Source organism: Oreochromis niloticus, linkage group LG3 (assembly GCF_001858045.2).
Source record: "Oreochromis niloticus isolate F11D_XX linkage group LG3, O_niloticus_UMD_NMBU, whole genome shotgun sequence".
Lineage (NCBI taxonomy): Eukaryota > Metazoa > Chordata > Actinopteri > Cichliformes > Cichlidae > Oreochromis > Oreochromis niloticus.
The window spans coordinates 12,475,799-12,495,245 of record NC_031967.2 but is presented as its reverse complement, the minus strand read 5'-3'; the positions used below and the strand labels follow the sequence as shown (position 1 = coordinate 12,495,245).

The window sequence follows — 19,447 nt, the reverse complement described above, 5'->3', positions numbered from 1 at the left end:
GCTGGCAAGCTCGTTAATGTTGCTTTATGGTGCCGGTGAGGGGGGGGGGCAGCTTACTGCTACAATGCGGAGTACACTAGAAGCTGCATCACATGCGCACTTGGACGATTCTTTATAATATTCAGAAAGTCAGTTAAAGTGTATTTGAATGTATAAAAAAATGTCCACAGCGTGTGCTTTACAGATTCCCATAGATCTGACAGAATATCCGCGTTCTTGCTTTTTTTTTTTTTTTTTTTTTTTTTGCTTTTTTCCCGCAGATCAAGTGTTGCAGCGTTTAAGGTTTGTTTATACCTGCATGGTTACACTAATACTGTGGCGGCAATTCCTAACAGCAATGATTATGAACAACTGGGAGTGGAGGGAAGTCATGTAAGGCTGGTGTTACCCAAACACCATCTGCCTGATCCTGTTATATAAAGAAAGCAAATGAAAGGAGTGTACAATTAAGCCCCCCTCATCCCAACCTCTTTTTTTTTTAGTTAGACACTAGTGTTTCATCCCTGACGTGTTTCATGGCTCAAGCTCACCATTTTTTTTTTATTTAGAATAATTACATTAATTTAAACAAGCAGCTTGGATTGCATCCAGAGTTGACATTTACTCAGTTAATACCCTCTAAACCAACGCCAGGCATCTTGTTATCCTTTTTCTACATGACAACTACATCACACTGTATATGGTTGAGATAAATTTATCCAACTTGACTGACTATGCATGTGAGCATGCTGGTTTTTGGTAATGGATTTGTCTGATGCCTCAATAGCAAATATCAATAGTGTTGATACCAACGCTAGTATTGGTATTGGATCGATACTACTGCGATAGGATTGATACTTTGTTTCCATCCTCTAAGTTCAGTATGTAGCCCACTGAATTGTGGTTAAAAAACACAATTTAAAAAAAAAAAATTTTTATGTTGACTTTCATGTTTAATGTATTTACAGCTAATAACTCATTTGAACAACAGACATTGACTCACAGAGTTTTAATCATGACCCACTGCTCTCCCATACATAAACTGCCTTTAAAGGTTACTGGTGGCAGCATTGGCCCTGTATTTACTCTGTATCCAATCAATACTAAAATTTGCAGTATAGCACAGCACTATTTCCAATGTCTCTCTAACACGGAAATGTGCCTGCACCGCACCACCTGCATTTAAACTCATAAATCCTGTGTAAGTAATTAATTAGAAAGACTAATAATCAAACGTAAATAAGTCCATATATTTTTAGAGAGTTATAAAGACAGAAAAAAACTCTGCTTTTAAAAACACCGGTCACTCGTTAAGGCTGAGGAAACTCTGTGCTGTATGATGGAGTGTGCGCTGAGGGGACACAATGTATCACAGTGGTCCAGCCTTTCCCCAGGAAGTACTTGAAAAGGCCCATTGAGGAGACAGTGCTATTTCCCTGTGCACACATTTCCTAGAGGGACATATAATGCTTCCTCTTGAAATCTAAAAAAGCTCCGGAGTGCAGTAATAATATTCATGAGTGATGCGAGCCTTTGAGATCTTGGTGTAAAAGTATTTAACTTACCTCCAGGCCTATACTTGCTTTATTTTATGGAAATACACATTTTAATAAAACATATTCTAGTTCTATTGAATTTGATGCAGTTAAGCCATGCACACTGGGGTGATTTTTGGAAGTGATATTAAGATTTATTTTTTTCACACAGGATTAACAATTACTTTGTTACCAGTGGTTCACGCTCACATTAGAAAAGATTCATATTATGGACACCTTCTTGGCTACCTTTGAAGTGCTGCCACTGAGTAATTTAAAGTCCCTATAAATTATGAATCAGACAGCTCGAGGAGATCAGGCCTTTAACAAGTTCCACAAATGCAAGCTTAATATTTTTTTTACTTTCCTGACCTTGGTGGACAGCTTGCAATCCAGCTGGTGCATTTGATAATTTGTGCCCCGTCAGCATTATTTCCAACTTTGCGCTGAAACTCTAAAAACAAAATGACTTTATCATTGCACTGACACATCATTGCCTGGATGTAATGCACTTTAAATGACTTCTGCAAAGTAGTGGCTCATTGATTTTAAGATTCATTTTTGCCTCTTTCTACTTTTCTACTATTTTTTGTCTGTGCTTCTCACTTGTATGGACCTTTTGCAAATGGTCCAAATGTCTGGTAAATTCCCCAAAAGCCCAGCCAACCACCACTCTTTCCAGGTTTGATTCTGTTGTGAAGGGCGTTTTATTTTAAGAATAATTACCAACACTTTGCCAGCTCTGCAAGGAGACAGCTCACATGTTAAATGTCCCGTAGAGACCTGGTGCCATTGCCCGGACTTCTCACCTTCAGAAAGCTCCAGTGAGCAGCAAGAGATTTGCTGAACACAGTGAATAAACACAGCTCAAATGACAAAACTATACCATCTCTTTGCCAAGAAAGAAAGCCACAACCAGTACACATCAGATTAGTAGAATCAGCTTTTATTGAAATAGATTCATTGATTATCTCAAATGGGTTACTGGGCAACTAAATCCCATTTCACCTCAGCTGTGCGGTGCCATTTTTTAATGGTATATTTTTAGCACTGCTGTCTGATTTTTCGATCCATATTTACTGTACACCATAAACACAGCGGGAGACTTGTGTGTTTAAAAGGTCTCTGCTTTCATCGTGCTTTTTACTGTGAGACAAATTGAACCTAAATAGCAAAATCTTCAAATTAAATGTTGAAAAAGTTAGAATATGTTTCCCTAGAGGACAGCAGGAATACAGTGTAAGGAAATATGAATGAATAAAGCTTCAGTTTCTTTTTCTCTCATTGGTCTTATCTGCTGTAGTAAAAGCATCTGCAAATTTTAAAACGCCTAACTGAAATCTGAACTTAATCTGCTCCTCTCTGCATTTGGATACTAACAATCAAAGCCCTAGTGTGTGCGCATACAAGTTTGAACATGCCATCATGGGAAATGCAAATAATTTAAAAAAAAAAATGCAGGGACACAAACAAATATGGTTTTTTTTTAAAGAAAACAATGCAACATGTGAGATCACGTTGTGAAATTGACAATCAAGGTTATTTCCTTTCCTTAAAAACTTCTCCTTTTTCACTTTCTGCAAAAAAAAAACAACTTCCCACAGAAGAACGACTGAACAAAGCAAAGCTTGTGATGTCGTCTGTGAACACCGTTTGCTGTGATCCTATTGAGTTACTACTAATGAAGCAGTGAATGTCCTGTTGTTACGTAAGAGATTAGACATGCTCCAACGCCGCAATGGAGGCCATGGGAGGGCGACGCCTCCAAAGCGACTTGTACTATATTTAACCGGGGTTTAAAATCCTGTAATAATTACTTTTTGGAACGAATAACCCTTTTCAGGTTTCACAAGAATGTTTCAACAAGTAGTTTCTGAAGAGGACTTTTGTTGGTCAACCATTTTTTCATCCACTTTGTGGTCGAAAGAAATGCATTTTTGGGGTACAGTTCAAAATAAAAGCCTGTAGGAAAAAAAAGCTTTTAAAGAGTAAGACATAGAACAGGCTAAGATACAAATATTATCTTTGGTATCTCGTCTACGTTGGATAACATTCACCAAAATGGCATTTGTGTAAGTCATGATGACTTGGCATTACCTCAGACTCGTCCCGTGGGACAGGGGCAGAGCTTTTGTGCATTTATTTGAATTTGTGTTCATTTGTATTAATTTACATTTTCTATCTGACCCCGAGTGAGACACTGCTCATTGTTTTACTGCAGAAAAAGGGATGACATGAGCATTGTTTTTTGGCAATTCCCCGTGTTACATTAACTCTGGAGTGCAGCCAAGGTGGTGACGGTGATATATCTCGCTGCTGTGTTTGCTGTATCCACGGTAGCTGCAGCACACAGAGAAAGCATGCTGTTGCCCCAGTGCATGTTCAGAAAGTGAGATAGCTTCATTGACTAAGATCAGGTACATTAATTATTCTTTCCCCAAAAAAGACATCAGCAGAATGGGCTACTTCCTGTATCAACATTGAGGGCAATTACTCCTGCATTTTTGTTTGTTGTTGTTATTGTTGCTGCTAGGAAAAAGAGCATTTGCTTACCACCTAAAGGTGTCATTGCTGTAGATTGTTTTAGCTGCTTTTTATGTTAGTAGCTGTAAGTTAATAATTCCTGGCTGACTATTAAACAAAGAGAGGAAACTGATGTATATTGACTGTTCCGGAATATAGATGAGCCCTCCGAAGGCACAAAGACCTAGGCTGGATTACTGCGAGGGAACACAGTGCTAATTGGTCTCAAGGGCTTTTGCAAGTAAACAGGAACACGATTTTGAATGTTCATTTGTCCATACAGGGTAATTATTTGCCTAGCTGTGTGCATCCCTCCATGAAGCTGTCTCTACATTCTGTTTGCTCAAGCTCGGTGCATTTAGTGAGAACAGGAAAGCGCATGTTCCTGTCCTTAAAAGCTGGAAGAAGTTCAGAGATTCATGCTGGCATTCACCTTAACGCCCACAACACTTCTGCACCTACTCACAGAAACTAGCATATTCATCACTGTTTGTCAGCTATTGTCCACTTGTGGTTTCTGAGGCGTGATCGACCGAAGGGTTTTTTTCTCAAGAGCCAGACATACTTGACCCTGTTGCGTCACTCCACCTCATTTCAGAAGCGGAATGTGTGCTTCGTCACCCTTCACCTCACCCCATGTGCAACTAAACGCCGCCCGACTGACCCCAGGAATGCTTTATGTTCCTTTATGTTTGCTCGCATATTTAGAAATCTCACCGGGCTTTGCACTTTCCTGTGAGAATGCCCACCTGCTTCACATCAGATGAGAAAGACATAAACTAAAACACTGACACACTAGATTAGCTTTGCATTTTAGTTGTTAGTGGATTTTGATGTCAGGAGGTCATATATTAATATATACATATATATATATATATATATACATATTGAAAGGTTAATCCCAGATTTCCAACATGCCTCACGGAAAATTTCAGCATAAATCCACCCAAAACGTGACACTGAACACCTTGGAAGTGCGGCCATATGCAAAAACCTTTGAGAGGACCATATGTCTTCATGTGGGCACATCTCGGTGCCCTTGCAGTTGTTATTTCACAGCACATTTGTTTTTCTCGCTAGACGCATGCATACTTAGAGGAATCCTTCTGGGATATTGGCCGGTCAAGTGGTGCAACCTTTTAGCAGTTGTCTGTGTCAGCAGCCATACTGCACAATCAGTGTTCAGTGCTGTGTTTGCAGATGGAAACCCACGAGACTTCAGCTTTAAAACCTGACAGCGAATGCAACAGCAGCAGGGACCATAGTTAACTGCTGATAAAGACACAGAAAGCCAGCTGTTCAGACTTAGCCGGGTCACACTGTACAAAAAAACATGACTCTAACATCTCAACTTCTTGCATCTGTTGAACACACCCCAAAACTGTACGTTTCCATCTTGTCAGGGTTCTTATTGCATAACAAGTAATAACTTGATATCTATCAGGTGTTTGTGTACTCATTCTTTTGCTCCAAAGGCATTTTATTTTTGAAGAACTGTCCTTTGAGTTCACTGAGATTTCAACATGCTATCACGTGTCTCTCCCTGGTGCTCTTATTCAAAGCAAATCTTTTTATCAGTGGTGTTAAAGACTCTACAATGTCTTTTAACTTAACAAGGCGACGGCCTATTAACCTCACATCAGTGATCATGATTGACTATGATAGTAGTCAAACAGTAGTTTCTCTTTGCCAGCATAAAAAGGATAAAGAAAGGATATTTAGAAAAATAGGAAATTTCAAGGAACCCAGTGAAAATCTCGAGAGAGTTGTAGATTTACACAAGATGGGAAATGGTACATGGACTAGTTCTTGTCTAGTGCTTTTCTGCTCAAGCACCTAAAGTGCTTTGTAGTCTACAACATATGTCATTCACCCATACAAGCAATTGTTTCTATATCTAAGTGCATTGTATGTAACATTCACACTCCAATAAATGCCTGATGTTCTGTCTTGCCTAATAAACACTGGAGCACACAGACTGGAGCAGCGACAGATTGAACCAGCAATATCCCAATTAGTAGATGCTCTGCTCTACGTCCTGAGTCATAGCTGCCCCAAGGAAGCTATTTTGAACATGGAATCTGGAGTCCTGGAATCTGCATTTCTAAACAACTGCAGATTTCCAGATAAAACAGTTGTTTGTAAGTACAAATTATTTGGATGTGTCACCACTCAGGCCAGCTATGGAAGAAGACCCAAACTGTTGTCCTCAGATTAGAGGAAATTGGTTAGGATTTTCAGGAACAACCCAGAAACCACCAAGGCTCAAGACTGCCATGAACCGGAAACTGCTGAAACACCAGCGTCACTGTACACAGTGAAGCCAGTTTTACATCATCATGGACTGAGAGGCCAAGAAAGAAGCTCCTTCTCCAAAATCAGCACTTTCAAAAACTGCACATGGAAGTGTATATTGGAGTCGCTGTGTATACTTGTACACGCAGTCACCAAAGATGTATTCTGTACAATCATTACACCCTAGAAAAAGATTATTTTTAAATTAATAACAGCTCCAAATTACTATGACATCCATGCCCATAATGAGTGACCACAACTGTAAAAGAGCAAAGGATTATAAATTTAATCTCCTGTACAAAGACTCCATAAGAGTCCATTGCTGAACCTACATCCAACCTTTCAGTTTGGGACAATCCACTATCCCGGGCAAACTGTAGCTCTAGCCTGTACCTACTGTTCTATTTCATGTCAAGGCAAATGTGCCTCAGGGGAGACCGGTTGCAGTTTGACACAAATAATCGAATCGTCTGGCTTCCCCAACCCCCAGCTAGGGTCTCTGCCAATAATATTTCCAGTGCTGCATTTTGATAATGGCTACATTCAAAGTTCAAAGTGAGTTTGTGCCTGGTGCTGATAAACACTGCTCAATATCCGCTGTGGTACTTGGCTGGGCTATTGGAAGTGTTGGATGCTAGGCGGTGTGCTGTACAAACAGTTTTCCTGAAGAGACTGCTTAGAGGAATTCAGTAGGACAAAAAAAGGGAGTGGCAGCCAAAGCTGCACATACCAAAGGCTCTGCAACAGCGACAAGGAACGCCTACACTGGCCTGAGTCACATGGCTGCAAAATATCTGACAGGCATTTCTTATATCATTTTTGGCAGCAGCCAGGAACAGAACCACTTTAACAGAAATCAGCAGCTAAGTATGCAGCAGTGTTGCAAACAGTCAAGGTTTCATTGTATAGCAAAGCAAGTTATGTTTATCAAAGGAGGATTTGCCTTGATAAACTTAACTGAAAGTTAATTCAAGGCAATCAACTTACCTGAAATCAAAATGCCACCTTGTCACAGTGATTGACAGTTGTAGCCAACCTACACTAAGATGTGATCCGTCATAACTGAGACCTTTTAGCTGTTAAACCTCGAGACCGTTCAGTATCTTGTTTAGTATTGTCTGTTTGGTATTTCCCACTCATATTTCGATCAGTTGGACTTGACTTGTAAAATATACACACATCACAAGACCAAGCAAAAGTTCATTAACGGGAAAATTACTATTTACTATTTGCATAAAAGAATAAGATATTGAAAAAATAGAAATAAGAAAAAAATAGTGATAATTTCTCCAAAGTGAAAAAAGGCTATTGAAGTATTAAACACAATAAAATGTAATGTTGCTTACATGAAATATAGGTTATCAAAGTATGCTGTGTAAGTATGTCAAAAATAGAAACTCTGGTTATATAAATGCAAATGTACATTTAAAATGTATGTAAATTCAATTCAATTTATGTAACTTCAAACACAGGTACATCAGAGGCTACTTAAGAGTGATCTATATTAGATATTATGAAAGCATCATGTTACCTGGCAACCATCTAGCAATAGACTAAAATGATCAGTTTTTCGCAATTATGCACATATGACAACTTATAAAAGCATCCTATCATTTTTTCACCTAATTTGTATCCATGAATTTTGCTTGATATAGTTTGGCACATTCACACTGCCTGACAACCACCTAGCAATGTGCTAATATGATCTGCTTTTAGCCTTTATGTGCCTACAGTTTGATATGAAAGCATCCTTTTATTTTAATTTCATGTAAGCAACGTCTCATTTATATACCTATTTTTTGCATATAAACAACATCTATCCTCCATAGATTTTTTTAATCTTATCAATATGATTAGGTGTATCTCTTTCACATCACCAAGAATAGAGCATGGCCATGTAATATTCATATTACTACTAGTACCAGGTTGATTTGATTTGTGTAATTTGGCATACCTTTGCCTTTTCTTCCTTTTTCCAGTCGTTAAGGATGGCTTCTTGACAGTCACCCTTCCACTGAGCCCATTTCTGACGAGGTGAGGGATCTCTCAGGTCCTATGTCAGGTCTTTGCTGATTTTTTTTTTTTTTTCATTTTTTTAAAGCACTTTTTTTTTAGATACTGTTTATCTTCTGTAGATAGCCTTTCAGTTCTAGCAATAGTTCTTTTGTCTTCCATCAAGTTTCCTCAAATTTTTTAAGGACACACTGCACACCATTGACAGCTATCTCAGGATTTTGGTCAATAGCTTATCGGGAATCACATTGTTGGTGAAAAAAGTATTTTGTGCCTGCCAAACTGTCAGTTAAACTATCATTTTTTATAGATTCAACTAAAGAAATGGGAATCAGCTGTTTGTTTTTGTGACATGCTACTAGTGACAAAGTGCCGAAAGATATAATTTAAAACAGTTTTTGGGGGGTTTTTGTGTGTAGACACCATTTGCAAGAATAGTGCAGATATATGAGGGGTGGGTCCATTCTTTTCCACTGTATTGCAAAGTAAAGTATTGAACACATTAATAGAAACAGTACAAAGTTAGCATACTAGCTAAACGTTAGCCTGACAGTATGCTACGTGCTAGCTGCTTTAAGCTAAAAAATATTGTATGAAGAGATAATACTTGAGTATACATGAACAACATTCCAATAATTTCTTTAATTTTAATTTAATTTTATTTTATTTAATTTTATTTAATTTAATTTAATTTTATTTTATTTTATTTTATTTTATTTTATTTTATTTTATTTTATTTTATTTTATTATTTATCTCTCTGAATAACCATAAGAGAATTGCACAATATCTATTCACCCCAAATGCAACATGTAAGGTATTTGGAATAAATCTGGCTGCTTAAGCTTGTTGTAGCTGAGGTGCCTTCCAAAGTAGGTTGTTGTGGTAGTAAACAGAAAGACAGCGGCCACAGCTTATCAAACGTCAATCCTTCTTCTGCTTGGCATAGCCAAAAGGTGAGAGACACATCAGTCAAGTCGCTCATATCACTGAAGCAGATTTGATTTGTCAGGCAGTGTAACCTTGAGGCAAGTTACACTGCCTCACATGGATCTCTGGCCTCTCACACACTATGATAACTGAGAAATTTGCATAGGACTATGGCACAAAAATGCACCATCCTTCACTGAAGCTAGCTCATACCAACCCGTATCACATACATACATATTGCATTCTGTTTCCTTTTCCAGAACAGAAATGTGCATTTTTTCCCTTTAACAGAAACTTACAATTCTTTTTAAACCAATTAAAAGGAAAATCAAAAATTCTGATTGGATTTTTGATTATTGTACGCCACTTTATTGAGCAAAAATGTGAGATAAAATCTGTTTATGAAAATCAATATACAACAGTTTTCAGTAGTGTGTCTGTCTAATGTACACAGTGATTTTTTAAATTATTCCCTGCAGTGCAACTGTTAACATCACTGGAAAAACCAAAGGGTGCTACATACATGCTAACTTGAACCAGCAACACCCAACAGGATGCTCTGTTCTGACTCCAGCGTCACTCCACAAACAACAACCTCAGGTTAAGCAGCGAAGTAGACAGCATCTCTGTGTGACTTCAACATGGGTTCAAAGGTCTTCTGACTCAGGGATGAGCGCATTCTCGATAGAAACATTAAGGAGGGGGACTGGACCACCCGTAGACACCCACCCCAGAGCAGATCTGTTGAAGGAGGGTCGAATTACCGGGGCGTCCCCTTGGAGCTCCGGGAGCTCTGGGAGGATTTCTACCTGAAGGGTCTTGACAGGAGCAGGCCTGGGTGCTTTGCTGAAACCACCGAAAGGGGTTGCCACCCTGGAGATGACAAAGCCACGGTGTTAACAGCAGACAACATGTGCTAATGAGAGAAACTTGAAGTGACATTTGAAGTGATGCAATTAATTAAAGCCAAGCAAAGACACTGACCCGGGGACATTTCTAAGATACAGTTGCTGAGTGTGAGAAACACTGTGCTACGAATGAGGTGAAGGACAGTATTTTCTTTGCTCACTCAGCACTTGCATTCATGTTATATTAAAGCAAGAATGCATAATTCAGAGAGAGAAATTGTTAGACTTTTGAATGGATACAGTTTACATTCATAAATAGTAAAACACACCCTCAACAGTTATATATTTAAAGGTTTTATTGTTATAGCTTCACTGTTAACTCCTAATTTCCATTTGTGTTTCCATTTGTTCACCTGTTTCAGGGATGTCAGACTTATTTTACACTGTGTGCCACATACAGTCTGCTTTGATTCAAGTGGGCCGGACCAGTGAAGCTGCCCTTGCTGTCAGTGCAAAGAAGTTTAACTATGCATTTAATCTCAGGGCTATCTTTTACTTGATTATTTTGATCTAGTATGAATGTCCATGGGTGAGGCTTTTATCAGTAGGAAAATCTGTAAAACTTCATTTAAAAGTCCAAAATATATGCCCTCTTTCAAATTTTCCTAAGCCATTTTGTGGGCCGGATGATGGCCCACAAATGGGATGATTCTGGCTCTCGGGCCTTATATTTGACACATCTGACCTATTTGGGCATTACCTGTTGAAGCTTTTGTACCCTGGCAGGTCGTGTCGAGGTGCCAGCTCTGGCATGCGGGTGATGAGAGTGTCAGCCAAGGCAGGGTCATTGATAATGGCCTGCTCCCAGGGTGAGTGGTAGGACTTTGGCACAGCTGTGCTGTTGAACTTCTCTGGAGGGATGTCTTTCAGAGGACCTCCATACCCTGGATAAATTATACAACACTGGCAGTGAAGGCATGTGGGGCTTTTCTGTTTTTCTATGTCAAATAAAGACCAGGCGTTGGCTTTTTCCACACGGTTCGCCAACCAGAACTTAGTGAGAGTCAGTTCAAAACATTTTTTTCAACAGCCACCAGCGAACGTGCTGTCCAAAGATAGCAGATCCTTCACTTTCATCGCAGATCAGAAGAAAACTTGAGTTCAGAAGTGAAAAAACTTTTCCCCTTTCCACTGTCTGTAAAAGTTAAACTTGTAACTGAACTGAGTTTGGGTTTCTTTTACTTTGACTGCATGTGAATGCAAAAGAACAAAGAGATAAGTCAGACTAATGGAAAGTGACATTTTAAAAAAAATGATCTTAATCTGTATTTTGTTACAAATGTGTAGCTAATTTAACAGCAGTCTAAGTGTCCTGTCTTTCTTCTTTAGCTCTTTTTTTTCTCGTTAAAGTTCACAGCCAAACAGAATAAAGACACAGCTTCCCCGTGTTTGTCTGTGTGTGTGTGTGTGTGGATGCATGCCTGCATGTATGTCTCCCCACATACGCTGTGTGTGTTGACGGGAGAGTCCAATCCAAAGTACTATCCTTCAAACCCGGTGCTTCACTCAGGGGGGCTTGCAAGCTTGGCGTTACATAACACGGGCCGCTGTGTCACGTCCTAACCCCTCACAATGAACAATTCCCCCTTCCTGAGTTTATGTTTTGCCATGAGGAGGAAGCAGGAGAAACCAAACAGACCTGTGGGGAAGTTTACAGATTTTTTTGGTAGGGGGGGGGAATAATCTATGACAAAACACTGTGTAAAAATCTTTCTGAGGCCATGGGATATTATTCCTCTGGTTGGACGTTTGGCTAAGCTGATACGTTCGTGGGAAAGGACGATTACACCCCAGCTTCATGCAGGGATAAAAGAAGGAACTAAACCAAAAAGGAAATGAGAAAAAGACAGCAATTGGCTTAATTAGTGTCCAAGTGGCCTGATAACCAAAGGCACGTTTGCTTATTCCTCCATCCATTGTTGAAAAATGGCACAAAAATAACTTTTTGTGAAGTTTCCGGTGTTTAACTGTTGAAATGGGCTTACTGTATATGACTATTGCCTGGCATGCGCCCCTACAGTAAGTGGTAAGTGGGCTATTTTAAACATTATTCCCATTTGATACCTGATGCACTTTGGCCTGATTTCTGCTACAGCTGGACTGACTTCATTCACATACTCTGGGGTGGTGTCTGGTCCACAAATAGCACCCCACCCTAGTGTCGACGCGGTCATCCTTAAATCATGGTTTTGTGTCAGCTGAGCAAAATTAAGACATGAGGGAGGATGTGAGTGCACAGCTGATGGTATCAGCAGCACAAGAGCCAAACAGGAAACGGTTTCCGTGAGTAAAACTCAACGAATTTTAGAATGATGGTAAGAGCTGATTGCAATAAGGACGGTTGAAGAAAAGGAGTAGACATGAAAGAAGGGAGTGGGATGAATATATAAAAATAAATAAAGGAGTCAGGCACAGAGACGGAGAACAGAAATGTGTAATCATATTTAGCCCGAGGCCAGCAGATTCCAGGCAAAGAAGAAGATTGTTTTCCTACACGATCAAAGCCTGCTTGAGTACAAACAATGAGAAACAGTTGAATCCATATCAAAACACGGCACATCTAGTACTTTGTGCAGAGCACATGCGCGCAGTCACTCCACTGGGAGCTGTACTTAGCATTCATCACACAGCAAAAAGACCAAAGTTTAGTACAACACAATTAAAGCAAACAGGTTAAATGGATAGGAACAGCTGAATATAAGTCAGTACTATATCACTGCTGTATGATTTTGAGTCCTTGGAAAATTTTTTCAGTGCACTGTATCACACAGCTTTACCTACCCGGGGCAATACTGGTGGGATCTGGCACCATTTCCATAGTTGTTGTGTCACATGTCACTTTCGGTGGCTGGTCAACACCTACGTTGTTCTGGCCGCTGTGGCTGTCAGTGGTATTCCCAGTCTCAGTTTGGAAGATGGCAGTGCTCTACAAGAAAGATCAAAGAGGTCAGTCGGGCCCACAAAAAAGGTTTGAAACCATTTATCAATCAGTTGATTCCTGACTTTGGACAATTCATTTCAACACTTCACACGGTAGCTTTTGGAACATTTTTGACATCATTTGTTTGGTTACTTTGTAACAGGAGAAACAAGCAGCAAACATCTTGCCATCTTTGAGGTTAATATGACATACAAATGGATAACCATGACATGCATATCAAATTTTCCTCAGTTTAGAAGTCATAAATCTAAACAGTAAATCAGTTGTATCTTCAATGCAGCGATATCACATGATAAGCACGTAACAGATTTTCAATTTTCCGCGTTTTCCTTAAACAAAAGAGCTATCTGTTTGTCCAGTTGTCTGTCTATTTGCCCTCTACATTAGAAATACTATTCTCTGGACTGAGACGAAATGTACTGCAGCCCCAGCACCCGGCTTTTCATCCCCTCTGAAAGATATTTATGATGATTTACTCGAGGATTTCCTCAGGAAATGTTGACAACTTGAAACAAAATCCTTCTATTGCCCAGAGCAATAAACAAACCAAGATATCTAAGTCCTTCATACTTCAAAGATGAGGGGAAAAACTTCTCTTGAGCATAATAATTATTTTATCTGTGGACTTCAAGGGGGCATTGAAAAGTACACAAGGGAACCACACAACTAAATTAAAGAGGACATAACTAGGGATCCTAATTAATTAGATATAACAGAGAGAAACCTGGCTTAACTTGATTTTGCTGTGCGCTGTGAGACATGAATTTCTTTGTGTGACCAGATCAGCGAATGACACCGCTGAGAAAAGAAAATGCTAACTTGGCGTGTTGCTCATCCATACACAAAGGAACATTAATAAAACCACTTATGACCAACTGCACGACTTGTGCTACCGACATGCTGCCCTCTGTTTGTGGCACAAGCAATATAAACACTCGAAGTGCTTAATCTTTCCCACATATACTTTGTCAGGATGTAAGGTGGAATGTGTTTCATGTCTTGGTGAAACAAGATGTATTAGGAAATGGATAATTGGGCATGAAAAATATGCACTCTAGCAATGTGAAATTCTTACAGTACCCTCTTAATCTTTATCCCTACAAATTATCATAAATTTATGTGCATTTCAATGATTAGTTGTGCAGTTTAACAAGATTATCTGCTTATTTGCTGTCTTATCAGGAGTTAGGTGGTTAAAAGATTTAAAGATTGCAACCTTGGGTGCTAAAGAATTGACCGATAGAGATGCCAAGAACTGCCTCCAAAAGTGACTGAATCCCCATAGACTCCAGTATGTAAATGCTCAGCTTTAGACCAGAGATGAACATGTCTCCAACCTATTACAAAAGACATCTTGGGTTTGTATTAAAAGTTTAAGTTCTGCATGATTAAAAGCATGGCCTGCTTTTAGTAACCGGTCAGAACCAGGCCGGTAGCCATCTTTAGATTTCATCTCATTGAATCTTATTGGCTGAACTGGACATCAACACTGTGTTTGTGATCTTGATCCTTTCTGGGGCCTTTTTAATTAAAATATCTGACTGACACTATTGTTTACAGTGGCTACATTAATGCTTTAACGGCAAAGTATCAGTTAACAGCTACGTATGGGATTTACATGCTGTTATGTTGCAGTGATCGATAAATAAACTTTATTTATTTATCTTAAACTGGTACAGTTCAAGCAAAGAAGATATGAAATGTGGATTATAAAGTTTTAGACACATAGATTTTCTTTTGGGTTGATTGTTGGGTTGGTTGTGTTGGTTAATTTGATTAGTTTGGTTGATAGGCTTGTTTGGTTTAGTTGGGTTGATTTGTTTGTTTGGGTTGCGTTGGGTTGATTAGCTTAGCTGGTTAGATTAGGGTGATTGGTTCGTCTGGTTAGTTAGTATGTCTGATTTAATTAGTTTTTATCTTTTGAGCGAGTCAAGGTAACTGGCTAGCGGTAGCCTGCTACTGCCTGCAGCTTTAACTGTAGTTCATACGCTAAAATGAACAAGGACTAGGTTTTGGGACCTATCGTTGAAAAAGAAGACTTTTTCCCCAATATCTAAAAATTTCTTGAAGATAATAATTTAGACCACAGTTCTTCTTACATTGAGCTGTGTGTTGTTTTGGTTCTGGATGCTCTCAAAAGTGTATTTTTCTGATCGTCTCTGACGCATTTTGAAGAGACGGGAGCCCCGGTTGGAGGCGAAAGACAGCTCCTCCAGCATAATGTCCTTAGGCACACTCATTTTCTTTCCAAGATCCATTTCTATATCTGAACAGAAGGAAACAAAACAAGAGACTAAAGAACTTGTGTTTATTCAGTGCTAGAATCAGACTTCTGACAAGACAAATTTATTTTCGTGATTCCTATACTCCCACCTATGCTGAATCAAATTAAATCCACACAGGAAAAAAAAACTCACTGCACAAAAAAAAAAAAAATCCTGTACATGGCTGCTGACTTAGCATTCCTGCCAGTAAGATGAACGAGGAATTATCTTCCCTCGTAATCAACTCATCTTCAGTGCTTGTTTTGTGGTTTGCTCCGCATGCTAGCTACTGCATGCTGATCATGGAGATGTCATCGGCCTATATTCAAGCGTGAGACACATAATTTGCCAGAATATCTTTCAGCTGTCAGTAGCCTTCAGACCCTCCCCATCCCCAAGGCGCACAGTTGTCCACGCCCTGAAATAGCGTGTTCAAAGGAGAACGACAAAGGATTAGTTACTATGAGCCATAAAAGTAGTCATTTGCTTATTTATAGGATCGTAGAGGGGAGGGTTGGCAACTGTTTTGCTAGAAAATGATGGGCTCATGCCTTCTATAAAGTAAATGTTGGAGAATTTGACAGTAACGCTAACAGGTCTGTACTGTAACTTATGGTGTTAACTCCTTGTCTTTGTTTACATGTTTAATGAAGAAGGTAAGAACAGAACGTGGGAGGTCAGAGGGATCAGGAAAAGTGAAAAGGAAACGATACAGCTACCTTCTTGGGCTTGAACCTCCCTGCAGATTGCTGCTGCCTGCATTTTCCTCTCTCTGGTTGTCATGGTGGAGAACTGTGACATGGCTGCCCTTGGGGAGATTGGGGTGAGGCAAAAAGTCACAGGAGACAGTGCACATCAGTACAATCTGTTCAAATGTACAACCAAAGACAAAAGCAAGGCAGCTGCATGTTAGTCATCAAACACCCACAACACGCACAAAATCCCAACGAAGCAGATAGAATTTATCAAGGCAGTGAAAAGGGCAAAGTTAGCACATCCCTTTAAATAACCTTGGGCTGTTAAACGCCAAGCACATGCTCTTCAGATATGGCAACCAGCGGCGTCAGGGGCGTCTCGGAATCGATATGTTTGAAATTACCCAAGTGGGCTGAAAGGACAGGGATGCAGAGCATGGTGTTGTCACATTGAACATGCGAGACAGCAGTTTAGAGAGCAAATCGGAAAGTTTACACCAAGGTGTCGGAGAACACAAGTGTTTTATTCCAATCCATAATGCTTTTCACAAAGCAAAGAACAATTTCTCAAAGAACTAACGAGCATTTCACAGCAAGTCTTCAAATTACCATCGCCTGGAAATCTGTTATTTTATCATTGCAGATAACAGATAAGGTTGCAAAAAGCTTTAGCTCCAATACGCTGTTGTGTAGATATATATATGCTATTTATAGCTTTGCATTTTAGGTACATTTGCTTTAAATAAATCAGGACATACCCCATATATACAAGTAAATTAATACAGAAAAAAACACATACATTTTCATGTATGTGTTCATCAAAAAAATAAAAAATAAATATAAAAGCAAGCTATCACACCAACAGTAAAACACAGAGGGACTGAGTGTAGGTGGCAGAGAGAGTCATGCTTGATTAAAAGTGCAAGTGTCACGTTAGACATGGACAGCACACCTGTGGAGAAGCCCAAACGATGGCTTACCTGTCCTGAAAGACCCTCAGGGGGTTGTCTCAAGTTGTGCCTGTCTCCTCGGGGAAAGAAAGGTGAGGTCAGACCGGGTAGTGTGACCCGTGTGGGCGCTCACGCTCCCCGTTACTGAGGCTTGTGTTGGGGAGGGCAGCGAGTGGGGGCTGCAGCCTGTAAGTGACTGAATGAGTGGGTGGGTGGGTGTCAGTTTGCCTGTTGTCATTGGTATTTAGTTCACAAGCAGAGGGCGACTAAATTTAGACCGCTGCCACTACTACTTCACTTGCCCAACACCATCTCCCTTGGCTGGTGTTGTTACAGTAGCTCAGAATGAATCTGTGTTTATTTCAAAACAGGCAAACTTGCACCTAGAGGGCACTTTTAGAGTTATTATGTGAAAAAATAAGAATGGAACTTAATGAAAAAAGCAAATCAATAAATAAAATGTAAAAGCTTTTATTAGGCATACCTGTTACCCAGTCAGATAACTGCATCTCATTGCGTTTAGGCATGTACAGTGCTGTGCAAAACTCCTGAGCCACCACTAATTTCTTTATATATTTGGAAAATACAAACTAGGTGCAGAAATTGAAAATCAGTATTTGGTATGATTGCTTCTATTCTTCAACACAGTCTGAGCTCTCTTAGGCAGCTTTCTTGTTATTTCTTTAAGTAGCCTTCAGATATAGTTCTCCAAGCTTCTTTTAAAGGACATTCAAAGAAGAAAGTCGTTTTGTTCTGTTCTCTGTCAAGAAGAGCCCACACTGCAAGCTCTGCAGAGGCCATTGTGTCTGACTGTGATGCAGCATGTGTTTTTCTATCCTGATATGCTTTTACAGCACTGGCAGTATTTGGGATCATTATCATGCTGAAAAATGAAGCTGTTACCAATTAGACAGAACCCCCACCCACATAAAGATGGCCGAAGACACTCAGTGTTGTCCCTCGCTATCCTAACACATCAAAGATGTCTTGAACCACAAATTCCACATTTGGATTAATCACTCTATGAGACCTGTTGCAACTGATTTTCAGTCTATTTCTTGTATAATCTGACAGCCTCTCCTCCATGTTTCCCTTTCTTCAGAATGGCTTCTTGACAGCCACCCTTCCACAGAGACCATTTCTGATGAGGCTTCAGTGAACAAAAGGGACTGAAAATGAATGAAAAAGCAGCTAATGTCAGAGGAAAAATGTTGAAAGACTAGAAAATTATTCTTCAAGAGCACAAAAATTGCAAAAAAGTCTGGAAGCAAAAGAAGTAACAAATGTGGGGCGACTTTAGATTTGTGCAAAATAATGAAATCCATATTTAAGGTAATCAGTTACCTTAATTTCTTGAGTTCTGACAGATTTGGGGAGTTTATATTGCATACATATCTGTATTAATAGATCAGTAGTTCGGATAAATTTAAATGAAAACCTTCTGGAAGATAAAGTGAGGATATATCTGACAGTTGATAAGTGTTGGAGGAATTGGAGTTGCTCTAACCATACATAGGGCAATAACATGTTGCCAGCTTGCAACTTTTCTAATAGACATGCATTGAAAAATGCTAAAGACATGAAAACTCGCTTAGTAAACCACTGACAAAGCTTTAACATCAAAATAAAGCTGTTTCAGCACTCAAGAAATTGCTATGCACAGCTAACATTAAATATATTCAGTGACATCCACCACGGGAACATGGCCCCTTCAGGGCTTGCAGACCAATCACATACTATTTGTTTTAAGTGCCATCATGTGATAAAGGAAGGACCAAAGTCTAATGGAATTCATTTACTTTATAATACCATCACAATGTTTCCAACGACCTTGCTACATTTAATTTAGTCTCATTTTCCCCCAGTTTTTTAAGAAGGCAGGCTGAGTTTGCGGCACATAGCAAAGCAAGGATTGGATATCAAGCTGAGTGGCATAACTGCACTGCATAGTGAACAGAAAGCTATGCCTGGGACACAGAATAATAATAAAGTTATGTCCCAAAAAGTTGATTCTGTTCATCTGGACATAGCGTGACTGAAGAAGTCACTTGGATGAGTTACGTCCAGCTGAACAGAATCAACTTTTGGGGGCTTTCTTACTTGGATAATTGAGCATGCATCAAGACAATAAAATTACGTGTGCTATGCACTTTAGCAGGCTTCACCCCTTTAAAAAACATTTGAACCATAAAGTGTTTCCCAGATCCAAACTGGTGGGGAAATACTTGCTTTTTATCGGCTCCGTCTGTTCCCTTATCTCTCATTCTCTAATGGCTCAGCTACACTAGGTACCCACTGTTATTATGTAACATCTGGTCACCATGGGAACTGGCCTCCCTCTCGACTCCCCGTGCTGTATATGGAGTGACCATTTGAGACAACACGTCTTGCAAAAAGCTTCACGGGATGGCACAGC

General features: G+C 39.6%; 1 protein-coding gene across 3 annotated transcripts; it reads right to left on the bottom strand.

The window, feature by feature from the left end:
• Positions 1-9,608: 9,608 nt before the first annotated feature.
• myoz2a (myozenin 2a) lies at positions 9,609-18,674 on the bottom strand. Of its 3 annotated transcripts, none has more exons than XM_003450327.5 (6): positions 17,062-18,674; positions 16,106-16,194; positions 15,222-15,388; positions 12,963-13,107; positions 10,882-11,065; positions 9,609-10,146 (listed from the first exon to the last, which is right to left on the bottom strand). In XM_003450327.5, the coding sequence occupies exons 2-6, from the start codon at positions 16,185-16,187 to the stop codon at positions 9,921-9,923; spliced, it is 804 nt and encodes a 267-aa protein (XP_003450375.1). In that variant the 5' UTR covers positions 16,188-16,194; positions 17,062-18,674; the 3' UTR covers positions 9,609-9,920. The 3 variants fall into 3 exon arrangements, with proteins under 3 accessions (XP_003450375.1, XP_005468260.1, XP_019208132.1); XM_005468203.4 differs by having other exon boundaries at positions 16,106-16,189; XM_019352587.2 differs by lacking the exon at positions 17,062-18,674 and having other exon boundaries at positions 16,106-17,049.
• Between the last annotated feature and the right edge of the window lie 773 nt (positions 18,675-19,447).